The sequence below is a fragment of the Plectropomus leopardus genome, chromosome 13 (assembly GCF_026936395.1).
Source record: "Plectropomus leopardus strain MGB_pleo_1.0 chromosome 13, ASM2693639v1, whole genome shotgun sequence".
Lineage (NCBI taxonomy): Eukaryota > Metazoa > Chordata > Actinopteri > Perciformes > Serranidae > Plectropomus > Plectropomus leopardus.
This window is the reverse complement of record NC_142188.1, coordinates 5,207,415-5,223,116: the sequence shown is the minus strand read 5'-3', so window position 1 is coordinate 5,223,116 and position 15,702 is coordinate 5,207,415. Positions and strand designations below refer to the sequence as shown.

Below are 15,702 nucleotides of genomic sequence, written 5' to 3'. Positions count from 1 at the left end.
CAGATTTATTTTGAAAACCAATGTGCCCCATAAACAGATCAAAATCGACTGTTTGTTTGATGAAAGATAACAGAACACTGGACGTCAACTCACCGTGTCTCATCCACTGGGTGTTGGTCAGGGTGCCCGTCATGCCGCCAGCAAAGCCGCGTCCCCCTGCGTCCCTCCTCTGGCTCAATGTAGAGATGAACGTGCCCAGAGACGGAAACGGCTGCTTGGCTCCTCGCCCAAAACCCTGGAGTAGGTAGATGACACCACCATCAGAATTTCTGCTTGTATTAGGTATGTTGAAGACATACTGATTGACACTATAATGTTATTAAAATATATCAAATAATCAACATCAGAAAATGCTGCTGTTTCAAAGAGGTTTACGTTCATATTTTGTACAAATGCGCTAATTTGAGGTGTTTTTTACGGGTGTATTTTAGGCACAGAATATTTTAATGTTTAAAAGTATACTCTGCAGGATTGTTGGTTACTGTTTGTAAACAGTATTGTTGGCAAAGTAAAAGCCAAGCCAAGATGTATTCACATTGGCATTTCACCTTGCAACATTTGCATTTTTTCTGCACTATATTGACGATTTTCCGTAACTTCCCTCTTAGATGCCCCATGCTTTGAGTCTTGTACCTGGTCGCTATCCTCTATACAATTCCCAATCTGACCTGCACACTGGATCCAAGAACATCCTGAATACAGCAAAATGAGAAGAAAATACAGGCAGAGTCTTTGTAAAAAATAAATAAATAAATAAAATAGTGGGTTAAAAGTAGGAGTGGAAATACGGGAGGTCCCGATACATCGTGATACTCAAATCACAATACAATGTTACTGCAATTTTAAACGTGATGCCCTATGAAAAGTATTTTGATAACATACATTGTGAAATACTGTGATTTATTAACCCTTTTCACCTGCAAGTTATGCTCACAAAGGATCGTTTTATCAAATATAGTGTTCAGTCTTTTCATCTCACTTCAGTCATTATTTATTGCAGCAAACTCTATCTAGTGGACTGGAAAAAGCATTTGTTTTTATTATTCTACTAGGCTACCAAAAGTTTAATTTGAAATTGTAGTATTCATTATTTATATAATAAAATCAATACTTTGCATCTATCTATTGATGTAATAACGCACAAAAAATATTGCAATACCATGCTGTATCGATTTTTTTCACCCACCATCAGTCATCAGTTATGTTTGAGAGGCATTACTTATCTATGAATGTATCCATCATTTTCTGCTTACTATACCTTTTAACTGCACTGCAATTTATTTTACTAATACTCCAAATATCCACTTATATATCTGTGAAAAGCCAACAATATCAATAATTATAATATGTATAAAACCTGAAAATAATGTGAACGAAAGCTACTTTTACAGTGGTTGAAGCTACATGTAAAGCTCAAATACAATGTAAGTAACTGGAGCTCATAATATGAAACATTTTGCAATTTGTTACAGACAAAAAAAGCAACACTGATGCTAAATAAAAAATGTATTTTTTGCATGTTTCTGAAAAATATCTTAAATAAATACCAAGCATCTACCAAGTTTACTGTTAAATTAACTAAAGCAACTCTCTGCATCCTTGATTTTCTCACCAGAACTTCTTGGGAACTTCTTAAATCACTCCAGACTTTCAGCTGCATGAACAGACAATGACTATATAACCCAAACTGAACTGATCTTACATAACATTTCCTAAATGTTCCCTGTGATTAATCACCTTCTGTTCTTCTGCTATGTCAGACAGGTTTTAGGTCTCTGCACACCGCAGAAGGGCCACAAGTGCAGGCAGAGGAGGACATGAAGAGGAGGGGAGGGAGGGATTTAGGAGAAGAAAAAAGAAATTATCAGACAAAAAGGAAGGAGAGTGGGAATGAGGTAAGCAGAGGTATGGAAAAGGAGATATGGTGGTGAAAGAAATAAAGACAAATTGTCAAGAAAGTGGAAATGAGAGGACGAAAAGAGGAGAGGAAAGCAGGAAAAATGAGATAAAAGAAAGAAAAATGATGAAAAGAAGAAGACATCAAGAGGGGGAAGAAAAAAGAAACTGGACAGATGAGCAGTGAGCACACAGTATGATGAGATGATGAGAAGAGGAGCAGGCATAAGAGGCGGAAGAAGAGGAGGTGGAGAGATCAACAGATGCACAGCAGCCGCTCCTGACAGCAGCAAACACACACACTCACACACACGCACTCTCTCTCTCTTTCTCTCTCTTATACACATACACACACACACACGCAGACACACGCACACAGTCCAGCAGCAACGTGTTCAGGGGCTCCAGAACAGAAGAAGCAGGAAGCCAGTTAATCCGACGTTCAGAATCAATCAGTTTCCAAAGAAATGAGACACTCAGGAAAAATCTGAACAAAATCACAGGCTTGGCATCGACACACGCACACACACTCACGCACACACACACACACACACACACACACACACACACACACACACACACACACACAACAAGCACACAATTTCTACTGTTTCCATGTCATTATATCATTTTCTCTCACATAGAGAGAGAAAACAAAGGACGGTTTGTCTCCGAAGAAAACAACCTCAGATGGTGAGTAACAGGTTGTGTTTTCAGAGTTATGACACAAACACACACGCACTTAAAGAACACAAACACATGTACATGTTCATCTCGTGTCTTTACACAGATGCTCTGTCTCTGGGAGAGCACTAATGAGATACAACAGGCTCTTCATTCAGATCAAACACCGAGATAACAGACTGATCTGCACACAAAACACAACGTGACTGTCAAACACACAAACAGGTTTATGAAACAGATCCACAGAAATCATTGAAAACATTTGTGAAATCAGAACAAATCTGGGTTACACGGTGCACCGGTCCATTTATTATGACCTACATTCAGACAAGATGCTTCTTATTATTTTCACTGAAATTTGAATCTGAGTGTGTCGGTGTAAGTGGCATGACTCTAAGGAAAGTAATAAAGGTTAGTGAATCTACCACTTTGGTCCAGACTGAAATATTGCAACAACCATTTAATGAATTGCTATTTATTTTTTGGGCAAATATTCACGATCTCCAAAGGATCGATCCCATTAACTTTGAGCTTGAATGTGCGTAAGTGCAAGTAACCCTGTGTGCAGATTACTGTCATCTGTTGTATGTTTCTGTGTCATTTTGAAACCCAATTATGGGCATTTTTTAAACATCCTGGCATTGGTTGTGGCATCCCAGAACATCTAAAAAAGTCAAAAGCAAAAGTCAACTGACAAAGCGATGAGAACTCATAGGCACAACTAGTGTGCATCCTGAAATTATCCAAACACAAATAAATACAATCCAAATACAAATCAAATGTCACTGTGAGTATGTTTCATGCTGATGTTGAGCACTTAGCACCACAGTGCCAAAACAAAGCCTCATGGAGCTGCTATGGCAGCGGCGTGCACCACTTTGTTTCAGTTTAATTGTAGCTCATTTAATAATTTTGTATTTTAGTAGTTTACAGTAGTTTAGAGGAGATTTTAAAATGCTGAGATTTATATTGTGTTTTGAGATACAGCCTAAAAATAGCATGATGTATTTTAAAGCAATATTGCCCAGCCCGAATTATAACATTAGCAGCACCACAGTGGAGCTTTTTGCCCACTTGAGTCACATGCATACCTTTTTTTCTTCTCTACTCTGTGTTCAGACTCAAAGATAATTAAAGAGTTGCGTTGACACTGAAAATTGATATCAGCCTACAACATTCCCCACACAGAATTGATCAGGGATCAAGATGAGAATCGATAGATAATCAGACCGATGAGCAGAGTAGACAATTGCATCAGTATGCAAATATTGATATCAGTACCCAACCGTGTGAAAACTGTGAAACTGGCTTTGAGGTTTTGTTGTCTCTCATTTAGTGGGTTTGTCGGAGGCGTTACCCAATCAGCAGTGATGTGTATACAAACCCCACCATTTTGGAGAAGGCAGTGCACTTGCGTATTCATGCACCATTTAAATTTTACAATGTTTCATAAGGGCCGAACGCCCCCTGGTTTGATACATCCTCGCACCTACAATGATGTGTGTATAATTACATTCTCCTCTCAGAGAAGCCAAAAAGCAGCTACATCACTCTCTTCTCTCTCATTATCAACATCACAGCCCCACCCACACCAGCTGACTGACAGGTGATCTCGGGGAAAGCAGAGACGCCACAGTGACGCTAACCTAGCAACAAACACTGACATTAGCTCCACATCGGTCACAGTTTGATTTTCATTGAGGAAAAAAAGGTCGTCAGCAATTAATTATCTTATTGTCCTCGATGAAATGAACACCGACTACATCCTGGTTCACATCCGAGAACAGTTTTAGCAGCGGTTTTTATATCAGTGGGTCTTGTGATGTCAGTTATGTCCAACTCTGCTCAGTCACTCAGTCTGAGAGGAAATGCTGTCATCCAGAGAGAAACCACACCAAGAGGAGCTCCACATCAGATTCTCTCTTTCTCACACACACACACTTCCCTCTGCTTTCCCTCCTCTCTTCCTCAGCGGCTAATCTCTAATCAGATCCTGCAGACTGTGTGTATCAATATCAGGCACGGCTCATGAGAGAAATATTGCGTTTTCTAAGAATAAGCAAACTTTACGCTTGTCTTTTCATGTCAACTAGTGATTTCACTCTGTTATGTCCAAAGGTTTCTTCATTTTTATTGCTTTATACTGAACTTCTTCTCCTGAGTGATGAATCACCAGACAGACTGATCTGCAGCTGAGAAGCAGATCTGCATAAACACGACAACTAAGTTTTTACTTAGACTGTACTTGGTTAAAAATGGGGCAAAAATGCATTAAACCGTCGGCACATTTGGTTGAGTTCTGGCACCAGAAATGGGCCGACTCTGCCTCGTATGCGGCTGCCAGGTTTAACCAGGTTTGGCTCTGCAGATGTGGGTCAATTTAAGCGGATAAATCAGCTCTTGTTAACAGCACTCGGGCCAGCTTTGGGCCAGAGATGACTAACAGAATCGATCAAAGCGGGCTTGTGCTGATTCTGCTCCATTCATCACAAGTCTGGGATTTAGTGCAGCAACCAGTGGTGACAGATTTAGGCCACCGCTGGTCCCTTTGGCTCTCTGGGTGTAAAAGTGTAATGTGAGAAGGAAAGCTCAGATAAACATAAAGAATGACAGAAGCAGACGGAAACAAAATAATGACACCAAAGTCCAGACAGAATTAAAGATTCACTCGACTTAAATCTTGGAGGTCTGGAGAAAATCTTGTTAAGAAAGTTGGATAAATGACACTTTCTGGAACCCTGGGGCTACCTCCAGAAACAGCAGCTCTGGTTTAATTTCTTCTCAGGTGAAAACAAACTTTCTTCTTCACTGAATACCAGCTGCCTTCAATTCTACTGTTTTTATTAGTCTGCCATACAATGACAGCCCACAGTGTGTAGGACCTTTTTTTATCCATCTCTGAGCCTGAATTTCCTCAGAACTGAGCTTGAGGGGCCAGTAGACTTCTGAGGAGGAATCTGAGAATCGGTCTGACTGAAGTACCAGAGAAACGAGCTGCGGAGAGCGAACGCATGCAGCCACTTTATGGCATTTCCAGGCACAACCAGAGTCAGTCTGAGCAATGACAGACTGTTTATTGGTCAAAAGCATCTGATTTGCACATTCCTGCTCCCTGACACAATGGAGATGACATCAACCAACCAGCTTTCAAACCCACAAGTCTGCGCCGAAGTGACACCGAGAACAAAACTCAAAACACACCAATAAACAGTCCAACACTCAGCTCAGTGCTATGCATTTAAAACACAATATTACATCATCAGACACTGCTGGAGAGCTGAGGTCAGAAGTCATTATGTAAGACAAGGGCATCACTTTTTCCACAAGGAAAAACTGCAGCTTTAAAGTCCGCTGTCACTTCATATTCACTGCATGTTAAAGATGAAAGTTCAAAAGATTATCATCAGAATCTGTTGGATATCTGATGTACTGATAGAGTGGTTCAGGATCAAGTGAGGAAGTGACATTTGACCTCAAAATTGCTTCAAAATGAGATGCAAATGAAGATTATTATCTACTGTTCTGTAGTTCTGAAATACTCTCTAATTAGGTGTTGTGTTGGCTGTATTATGTTTTAATAAAACCAATAAAATATCAATTTTAACAAAACAAGATACATTATTGCATCATTTAAACTTACGCTGTCTGGCCACTGCAATCTTAATTACTGATATATATATATATATATATATATATATATACATATATGATTCAAGTGATATTCACTTGAATTATTATTATCAATTATAAATAATTTGTTTATGTATTTGTTGTTGTTGCTTTGTTTATTGTAAGTATTTTGTTTATTGTGTTTATTGTAAGTGCTTTCTAAAAAGCTGCAGATTATATATATATATGTTTTTTATATATATTAATTTCTTTAATCTCTTCTTTGATGTTTTTCTCTTGTTAATCGTTGCTTGTCAATACAAAGTTTCTGGTAGTGCCCTACCTTTCTGCAATTTTAGCACCATTTTGACTGATATTATTACTGTAATTTCCAATTTGAAATAAAGAAAAAAAAAGAAGTTACTTATTGAATGCTGGGTTACTGTTTTTCTCACTGGCAAATACTACGTTATCTTCACATGAGAAAAAAAACAAACATTTTCTGCACAAAAAAATACAGCGAAAATCACTTTTTGGGAGAACAATTATGTAGAAAAGTGAGTTTTCTTACAGCAGGAGCGGAGCTGTTGTAAATTGGTGGAAGCCTCTCTCTTTCCCTTTCAACTCCTGAAAGCGCAAAATGTTCTCCATCCATCCTCTTGGTGTGAAAGAGCGGAAAAAGTTGTTTTTTTCCCTTGAAAACACTCAGTCCTCTACAGCCTCGGTGTTTCTGCTCCTCAGAGGGCTGCACATGTTTTTACCAGAGCCAGCTCTGACCCCGAGGTACCCGTCTGTCTGCTCGGTCTGTTCCGTTATTTCACCTAAATCAGGGAGATTCACATCCTAGAAGAAACGGGAGTGAAATCTACCTTCGTCGGACAGGTGGGCTCTCCGTTACGCGCACAGCCTGACGCGTATACGTCTCCAAAAAAAATGTGCGTAAAGTTTCCGAGGGAAATCTTAGAGAGCGTGAAGTTGTGTTCGTTTTAAAGAGTTTTTAAAACACGTTCAGGGTGAGTTTCTACCCGCTGCTTCTTCTCCTCCTTCTGTCCCTCTCTACGTCGTCTGTCGGGGAAGCAGCAACGCTGCGGGCCGGCGCCATGTTTGGAGGAGGAGGAGGAGGCGCCTGGAGAGCAAAGCCTGGAGACAGCAGAGCTGCGCGCGCGCACACACACACACACACACACACACACACACACACACACAAAGAGAGAGAGAGAGAACGGGAAACGTCAGCTTCATCACAATAAAAGACAGAGATAAAATTACCGATCGCAACATTAAAAAAAACTTAAATTAAAAAAATACAATAAAAAATAAAGAAAGTATAAAACAAGCCTACAATTTCTGCAGAGAACAATACAGAATAGATGCATTATTGAAAAATGACAATAAGATAAATGAACTAGCAGGAGGTACTTAAAAAATTATGACTTTAAAATAGTATTATTTCAAAATGATGACGTCCCAAATCATAAAATCAAGATGTTAATGTAGTATCATGTACTTTTGACCTAAAGTGTTATTTTACAATACTGACTTAATAAACTTAATAATTAATAACAATGACTTCCAAAGTAAAAAAAAAACAAAAAACTGTGACATGCAAGCTATTTCGTAACTTTGACTATGATATTGAAATTGAATTTCATCGTGTGGAAATTATCTTCTTTTTTTTGTGTTTTCCTGTCACATATCAGGTATCAATACATAAAGAAATACTTTTGTCTGTATTTAAAAAAAATAGTATAAACGCTGAAAAAATAATCTACTATCCCAGGGAACAAAAAAAATAATAAATAGTATCTTCAGATAATAAATTCTCTGAAGAGATACACTTAATATAATTTAATTCAATTAAATAGGTTTAATTGATATAAAATAAACCAAACATTGAGTGTTGTTTTTTCAGTGATCAGTGATCTGAAAATAACGAGGCTACATATTGCTGAGTTTCGTTAATCCCCTTTGAGTTTCTGATGATAACTTTGATTTATTGACTTGTTGCCATATGAATCTTTTGAAACATTTCCCAATACTGTTTCTTTTCATTTTACTCAGTTATACCGTACTACCCAGTAAGGCCTTTATTTTGACAGTTGAGAGAGGAAGTAGTGTGCTGTGGTTCCCTCCGTCTTGACTGTGGTTCTGCAGACTCTGCGTCACCACTACAATTTAACTTCTGTCCATAATTAGTGAGAAACAGGATCCGGGCTGCAGGCCAACTCTCACTGAACATAAAGAAACTAAAGGGCTCCTGATGGCGCAGATCTCTGTGTGTGTGTGTGTGTGTGTGTGTGTGTGTGTGTGTGTGTGTGTGTGTGTGGTTTCTCGGTAAAGTTGAGATCATCTGAGCTCTCCGTCTGGTTTCCTAAAAACAGCTTCAGAGTTTTCTGCAGGTCCTGGAAAAGCCTTGAAGACACTTTTAGATCTGATTTTCTTTTAATGACAACTCTGCTTTTTTTTTTTTTTTTGTTGTTCGGTTTAATTCCCAAGCCAATAGAAAATTAAACAACTCTGCCTTTTTAAGAGGACAACATATTAGAAACACCTCATCAACTTACCAAAATGACCCTGAATGGCTTGTAAAGATTTTTTTTTTCACAACAAGCTGCATGAACAGTGTCTTTGTCAAAAGTTTTCATTGTTATGTAACACTGGACCCTTTCCTTTTCTGACAAGTGGACTGCTGTTTTTGTAAGAAAAAAATTAATTTCATTTATTCTTTTATGAAAAATTTTCAGCATCAGCTTTTCTAAAATTGGTTGAGTCTCGGCGTCAGTTTGAGCTCTGTTTGTTTTCAGAGCTCAATCCGTTCTGCAGTCAGTGCGTAAGGTGTGTTACTGTAACAGCAGATGTGTTTTGCTTCAGTTTTTATGGCATCTGGGCCTCAAATTCTGAGTCCAGCCTCTCTGCAGCCAGTTGCACCTGATGTAGAGACACAAAGCCTGCTGGGAGTTTGGGTATAATATACGGCGCCAGAACTCTGAACAGAGTTTATAGCACACACAGATTGTTTTGATAGTTTACAGTCCTACTCTGAGAGCTGATTCAAACCTGTTCATTGAGGCAGCAGGCAGTGTTGCATTATGGGAGTCTTATGTAAGAGCAGATGGGCTGTGGCTGACTCATGGATTTATGGGCTGTGGGCTTCTTCTGCGGGACGTGTTCGGAAAAGAAGCTCAGCCAGGACACGACACAAGAGCTGGGGAACGGACACATGAGTCAGGAGGTGAATAAATAAACAGGTGAATGAATGAATGAGTGAAATAATGAACAAGAGGCCAACTGAACGACGGCTTATTTGTTTTTCGGCGCTGACACATGAATGTATTTGGTCTATTTTAACAGAGACTGGAATGTGGAAGGTTAACCTATCTTCCTCAGATGCCCTTCAGCAAGACGTTAGTCCCAAGAAACTCAACTCGCTTTGCTTGAGGGCCACTTTTGCACAATGACCGGGGGCCAGGGGCCGGTCGCAGCAGCCCCATACATGTTTCTAGGACTTTTTGACCTTTCTAGAATTTTAGGATGCTTCTAGGATTTTAGGACAGTTCTCAGATTTTAGGAAGTTGCTCTGATTTTAGGACATTTCTAGGATTCTAGGAAGTTCTCTGAATTTTAAGACATTTATTTGTCGTTTCTTGGATTTTAAGACATATCTAGGATTTTAAGGCATTTCTAGGATTTGGGGATATTTAAGATTTTTTTTTATAAGCAGTCCTATTTTCATGCTGATTTATGCACTCTGGCACCTTACATATACTAAAAGTAGATAAACAATTCCAAGTGTGAATAATTTCATTTTTATTGAATTAGAATATGGTTGGAGGGCCAACCAGGATGCTATTAGAGACCAGATTTGGCCTGTGGGCCATAAATGTAGTATCACTGTATTAGCCCTTCACAGACCCTCCACAGACACAACATTGTGGCTGACATCTGATTTCTCTGAAGGTACTCATATTTGTAGCTCTGTCCAAATTAAGGGACAAAACTGTTTCATTTAGAAGATGAAAGAGAGATGAGATCTCTTTTGCAGAGAAAAAAGATCTAGAAAAGATTCACCTTTGTTCCTTTAGTCTTACACAGACTCATACTAGTGGTGTATTCATTTGCTCCTCATAAAGTTAAAATTGATGCTTGGTTATGAACCTATACCTTCTTAAAGGACAGAAACGTGTCACAAGCACAGAGTACTAAAAACTATTCACTCACAATATTATATTAAGCAATATTATATCGATTCTTTGGATAATGATACAATATTTGCCAATATAATAAAGTCTGCCACGATACAATTTCACTTCAATTTAATTCGACACACCTTTTTCACAGCCGACATTAGACATGTCATGGTAGTCATGCTCACTGGGACATTTAATGTAACTGAGCCATCATTAATGTTATTGAATACCACTGTGCTTTCCCTATGATGATAAGCCAAAATGTGTGCTTTGAATAAAGGTCCAGTCAGGGAGCTGATATCAGTATGAGACAATATCATGTCCATTTAACACTATCTGTTGCAGAAGAAGCTGCCACCCTTTTCTTTGTTTGTCTTTTACCATAAAAGATACAAATATCACCTAAATAATGTTAATAAGTGTAACGGTCAAGTGAAGTGCAGTCGACTTAAAACGTCTCCCAACAGCCATAAATATGCTTTAAAAACATCATTTAACAGAAATATCAAAGTAGGCTCAATAATAACTGCTAAAGTGCACAAACACAACAGATGTTTGTTTGCTAGTTAGCTTAAGCACTTTTACATAGCATAAATTACCCTACCGGCTAGCGGAGTTTATCTCAACAATTTACACGTTATTATTTATACTTTTTCTTACTCACCGTTAGTTTAAGTCACTGCATCACCTGACACAGCAGCCAAGATTAATTTAAGCCCGTATGCTCGTTTTTTTAGTCTAAAATCGTTGAATCACAGCAGCTAACAGAGAGAGGAGACTCCCGGCCACCCACGCAAGTACCCATGACGTCAATATTTACGTATGACGTGCTCTGTCTGTTGACCCTTTATTTTCCTTTCAAAATAAAGGCGTATCCTAAAGATAATGACATGGATTGATGTCTTCACTTTGCACTACACAATTTGCATCATTTATCATTTAATTGATAAACCACATTGATGGATCGTTACGCCCCTCAGTTTAACATTCATACACAAGGAGAAGAGGATAAGATATATTAGAAATGAGCAGGCAAAATTATTTGATGCAAACCTTTTGTTCAATATTTGGAGAAAACAATGATGTAATGTTAGGCCTATATGATGATTTTAGCTATCAACTTAATATAGGATCCTTTGATTTAGTGTTAGGTGTCTAGGTTGGGTGGGTTGTGTGTTTTGGTTTTGTTTTGTTGTTGGTTTTGTTGTTTCCCTTTTTTCTACTGTCTTATTTTTATTTTTATTTTCATTGTTTTATTTTAAAAATCCTGGGTAAAAATGGTGTCTGTATTAGTTATGTAAATGCACTCATTATATTCATGTGGCATTTGTGCATGTATTAATGATGTCTATGTTTGTGTATATTTGCTAACAATTTGTGCAAACTGACCCCTCTCAATAAAATGTTTTAAACAAAACACAATAATACACTATCAGCATAGTACATCTGGATCAATGTGGGATGCACTATCAGTACTTTGACATGTTGGCAGGAGGAGCCGAGGAGCAAGCTACAAAACTTCCACGTAGTCGACAACCTGCTCTACCCCCTGAGCCACAACTACCCAAATGAGGTGTGTCAGGTTTGTTGTCTTAGTTACTTTATGCAAAATGCTTTGATCAGATAGTTTGTGATAATAATTAATGTAAAGTTGTTTTGTGTGTGTGTGTGTGTGTGTGTGTGTGTGTGTGTGTGTGTTTGTGTGAAGTTCCACAATAGCTACTTGAGGTGAAGCTTGTCCTGGTAAACAAATTGACAAATTATGATATTGTATTAAAAAAAAAATTAAATTTAAACTGGGGCTATATAATAAAACAAGTAAAGACCTCAGGTGAACTTGCTTTGTCGCTACACTGAAGACATTCTGCTCTTTAAAAGAACACAGACTGACTGAAAAGAACAAGACTGACATCCACTGACTGACTGACAGACTAATTTGAAACCATTGGTGTGTTTGTTGGCTCTTTGTGACTCTAACCGAGTGTTCTCACACTAAACTGAGCAGCAGTTGGGAAGACGGGGACCAGTTGGCAGAGAGGAAACTCTGCAGTATTTATAACCCACATAAGCATCAAAGCTGCTGACCTACACAACTTTTTAAAGTCTGGGCACTCCTGGAGAAAACTGCCAAAAAGAAAAGAAAAACAGAACCCTGCCTCCAGGTTTTCCATCCTCATCCTAAAGAAGGTTCAGTGCAAGAAAAGTTAAAGATTTGACAGATGAACCTCTGTATCTCCACTCACTGTCAACATAAAACTAATTCATTTGACATCGAATGCATCGAATCTTATTTGTTGGAACTGATGAACTTGAATCATGCTGCAATTAAGGTCAGGGAGAAAATGAACTGACCTGCTTCGTCCTGCTGACAAAAAGTGCCACAGTCTCTTTATATAAGCCTTAATTTCCACCATAAGAAACGTATGATTTTTTTAAAGAAATGGGGACGTCATCTTTACTGAGAGAATGACAATGCAGAAAACACAAACATATGAATGAAACACATACAACGCATTCATAAAAAAATGTGCAAGTGAATGAAACACAAACAAATTGAGAAACACATTCACTTTGATGGCGTGTGCGTGTGTGTGTGTAAGGATCATCTGTTCATTCACTGCGATCACTGTCAGTTTGCACTGATGTGAGAACACAGAGGAGCTGAGAGGGAGGAGACGCATCTGTTGTCAGGAGGAATATTTGGTTTGATTCATAGCAACGCCTTAAACTGTGGGGGAGAGAGAGAGAGAAAGAGAGAGAGAGAGAGAGCAGAACGAACATCTGGGATAGAGAGAAGCAGAATCCTCTTTTCAGACCTTTTGGCAGCAGCACACACACACGCCTTTTCCTCAAAAACCGGAGTGGAGAGGGAGAGAGGTTACTCTAGTTCAACTGAGATCCAGAGAGAGAGAAGGAGCGTGTGTGTGTGTGTGTGTGTGTGTGTGTGTGTGTGTGTTTGTGTGTGTTTGTGTGTGTTTGAGAGAGAGAGAGAGAGGAGAGAGAGGAGGAGGGTGAATGGTGCACACATTTCCTGCACACGAGGGTGTGTTCTGAACATTTCAGTACACAAGAGTGTGTCTGCGCTGCCCCGAGAGACTGGAAAGATGAGAGGAAGAAGAAAAGAAAGAAGTGAAAGTTACAAAAGGGAAAAATATTGAAGAAATAAATATGAAAAATAAACAAACAAGTGGATGTGCAGGCTCTAAGTTAAAAGCAACAATATATGCAAGAAAAAGCTGCAAAACAAATATGAAAGGGAAAATACATTTTAAAAACAAGAACATTGTTATAGTGTTTGTTGTCAGACTGGACCGCTGAGTGTTTGTCTAACAGTAACTTTTATTACACATCACTTGTAGTGTCTTCTCTCGCCACAAGAGGCTGCTCTTTACCAATGATTCATGGTCTGCATTCTTCTCACCTCTCGCAGCAATTGTCATGCAGTTGTTCTCACTGTATCACAAGCTGCAATCTGACTCTGTGGATTTGACCGCTCAAGAAGGTGTAAGGTTGTTTATTTTGAACAGCTGAAAGCCACCAGTTTTCATTGTTTGGTGTGTCCATTTTTAGATTTTAACCATTTAATCTTCTTCATTGTCTGTCAGTGTAGCTGAGCTGTAGCAGTTTGACTGACAGAAGTGAGCGTTCAAACTATGGACAGATTATTCGATGGGCCTGTGTGGAAGTGAAGCCCTGTACATTCACATGACCACTGGATTTAAAAAAATAAAACAAAACAAAACATAGTCCTCATTCTGTAAACAAAAAGAGAGCGATTGAGAGTGATTCACAAGTAAACTCAGTTTAAATGACCCTATCTGTCAGAAAGGTGACATTATGGATGCAAAGTTTTAACCTGATATGTGCACCTTTGTCTAGATTCATTTGACATATGTGTGTGTGTGTGTGTGTGTGTGTGTGTGTGTGTGTGGTGACCTAGTAACATCCTGTCATACAGCTTTGAGACTTTGTCCCTCTGGACCAGAGCACAGTAGGCCACTGTGTGAGTGTGTGTTTGTGTGTGTGTGTGTGTGTGTGGTCTTGTCCTTATAAGAACCAGTTTGAGTTTGGACCCTCAGATGTTTTAGCATTGGAGGATGTTTTGACCGTTTCTCAGCCCCTTCTTCAGGGTGAAGATTGGAATAAGATTTAATATAGTGTCAATTAGGATCCGCCCAAGTATAGTAGAGAAAAATGTGTGTGTGTGAGTGTGTGTGTGTGGTATTTGTGTGTTATTTCGTCAGTGTCCCTGTCTGTCCCACAGACATTTACTGCCTGACATTACCACCTATTTACAGCCTCCTGCTTCTGCTGCTGTAGAAATATGATCTAATTAATAACACACATCAAACTGCTCTGAGTCCAGTGTGTGTGTGTGTATGAGTGTGTGATGCACCTGCTGGGCCATCTCTGAGACTGTACTTTGAACGCAGACCCATGTTTGATTCAGAGTAATATTAGGTGTTATTTGTAATCATTATGACACTAAATGGGTTTTAAAATGAGACTTTGATTCTGTATCCATGCTGATGTCCTCATAAATCCCTCAGAGAATGTCAAATCAGCAGGATTTTGCGCACTAAGGTATGACCCTAAGCGATGAAAGGTTAAAAAACAGTCCATTGGGTTATCGCCAAAATTTATCATCTCAAAGATAAAAACAAGATCCATCTACCAGCTCTCTCCAAAGAGTTTAACCATCTCGGTTTTCCTCACATCATGTTCTAACATCAAGCAAGCATCTGACTATCACGCTGCAGCGCAGTTCATCGGACACTCTGTCCCAAGCAGATCCGTTACACATAATGAACTCGTTTTCCATACATATAAGGAACTTGGTCATACCATGTAAACAAACCATACCTATCAGCTGTGCGCTCAGAGTAACCATTGAAAAATTGGGTGAGCATGTGCATCGTTATTATTCATATTCACAACAATACTATCGTGGGTAACTTGTAGCTACCATACTATATAATAACACCATATTCACTTTGTAAAACAAGCTAGCTTTAGCAAGCTCTGCTGAGCATCACCTAACAGAGACATTCAGCTTCTTGGAAATCTCCCTTCAGCCAGATGCCACATTCTTTCACTTTATTTAGTAAAATACAGCGGTAATGAATCTGTTGCACCTTGTCTACTGTGGTACTTTTAACGCGAGCTACAGGAGTTTTGGGGGAGTTTTTCCCTATCTGCTTTGAGGGTCCACTGACAAAGGGATATCATATGTTATAAAACCCTCTGAGGCTAAGATATTGGGCTTTATAGATCAAGGTGAAATACAAGCTGAATGAAAATAATTATTTGTTCAACCCCTTGGGAC

At 38.9% G+C, this 15,702-nt stretch overlaps 1 protein-coding gene across 4 annotated transcripts in view; it reads right to left on the bottom strand.

Moving 5' to 3' along the window:
- The window catches only part of hectd2 (HECT domain containing 2), a 60,258-nt gene extending 49,059 nt beyond the window's left edge, over positions 1-11,199 (bottom strand). For 2 of the 4 annotated variants that reach the window (XR_006106576.2, XM_088086334.1), the window contains exons 1-4: positions 11,041-11,199; positions 9,247-9,394; positions 6,761-7,344; positions 94-235 (exon numbers count right to left, since the gene is read on the bottom strand). Coding sequence is in view for 3 of the 4 variants with exons in the window: in XM_088086334.1 (XP_087942460.1) it covers positions 94-235; positions 6,761-6,844 (226 nt within the window). In the remaining variant the exon portion in view is untranslated. Of the gene's footprint in view, positions 1-93; positions 236-1,612; positions 1,726-6,760; positions 7,345-9,246; positions 9,395-11,040 lie in introns of those variants that run through there. The other 2 variants (XM_042502176.2, XM_088086335.1) reach the window with 2 other exon arrangements.
- Between the last annotated feature and the right edge of the window lie 4,503 nt (positions 11,200-15,702).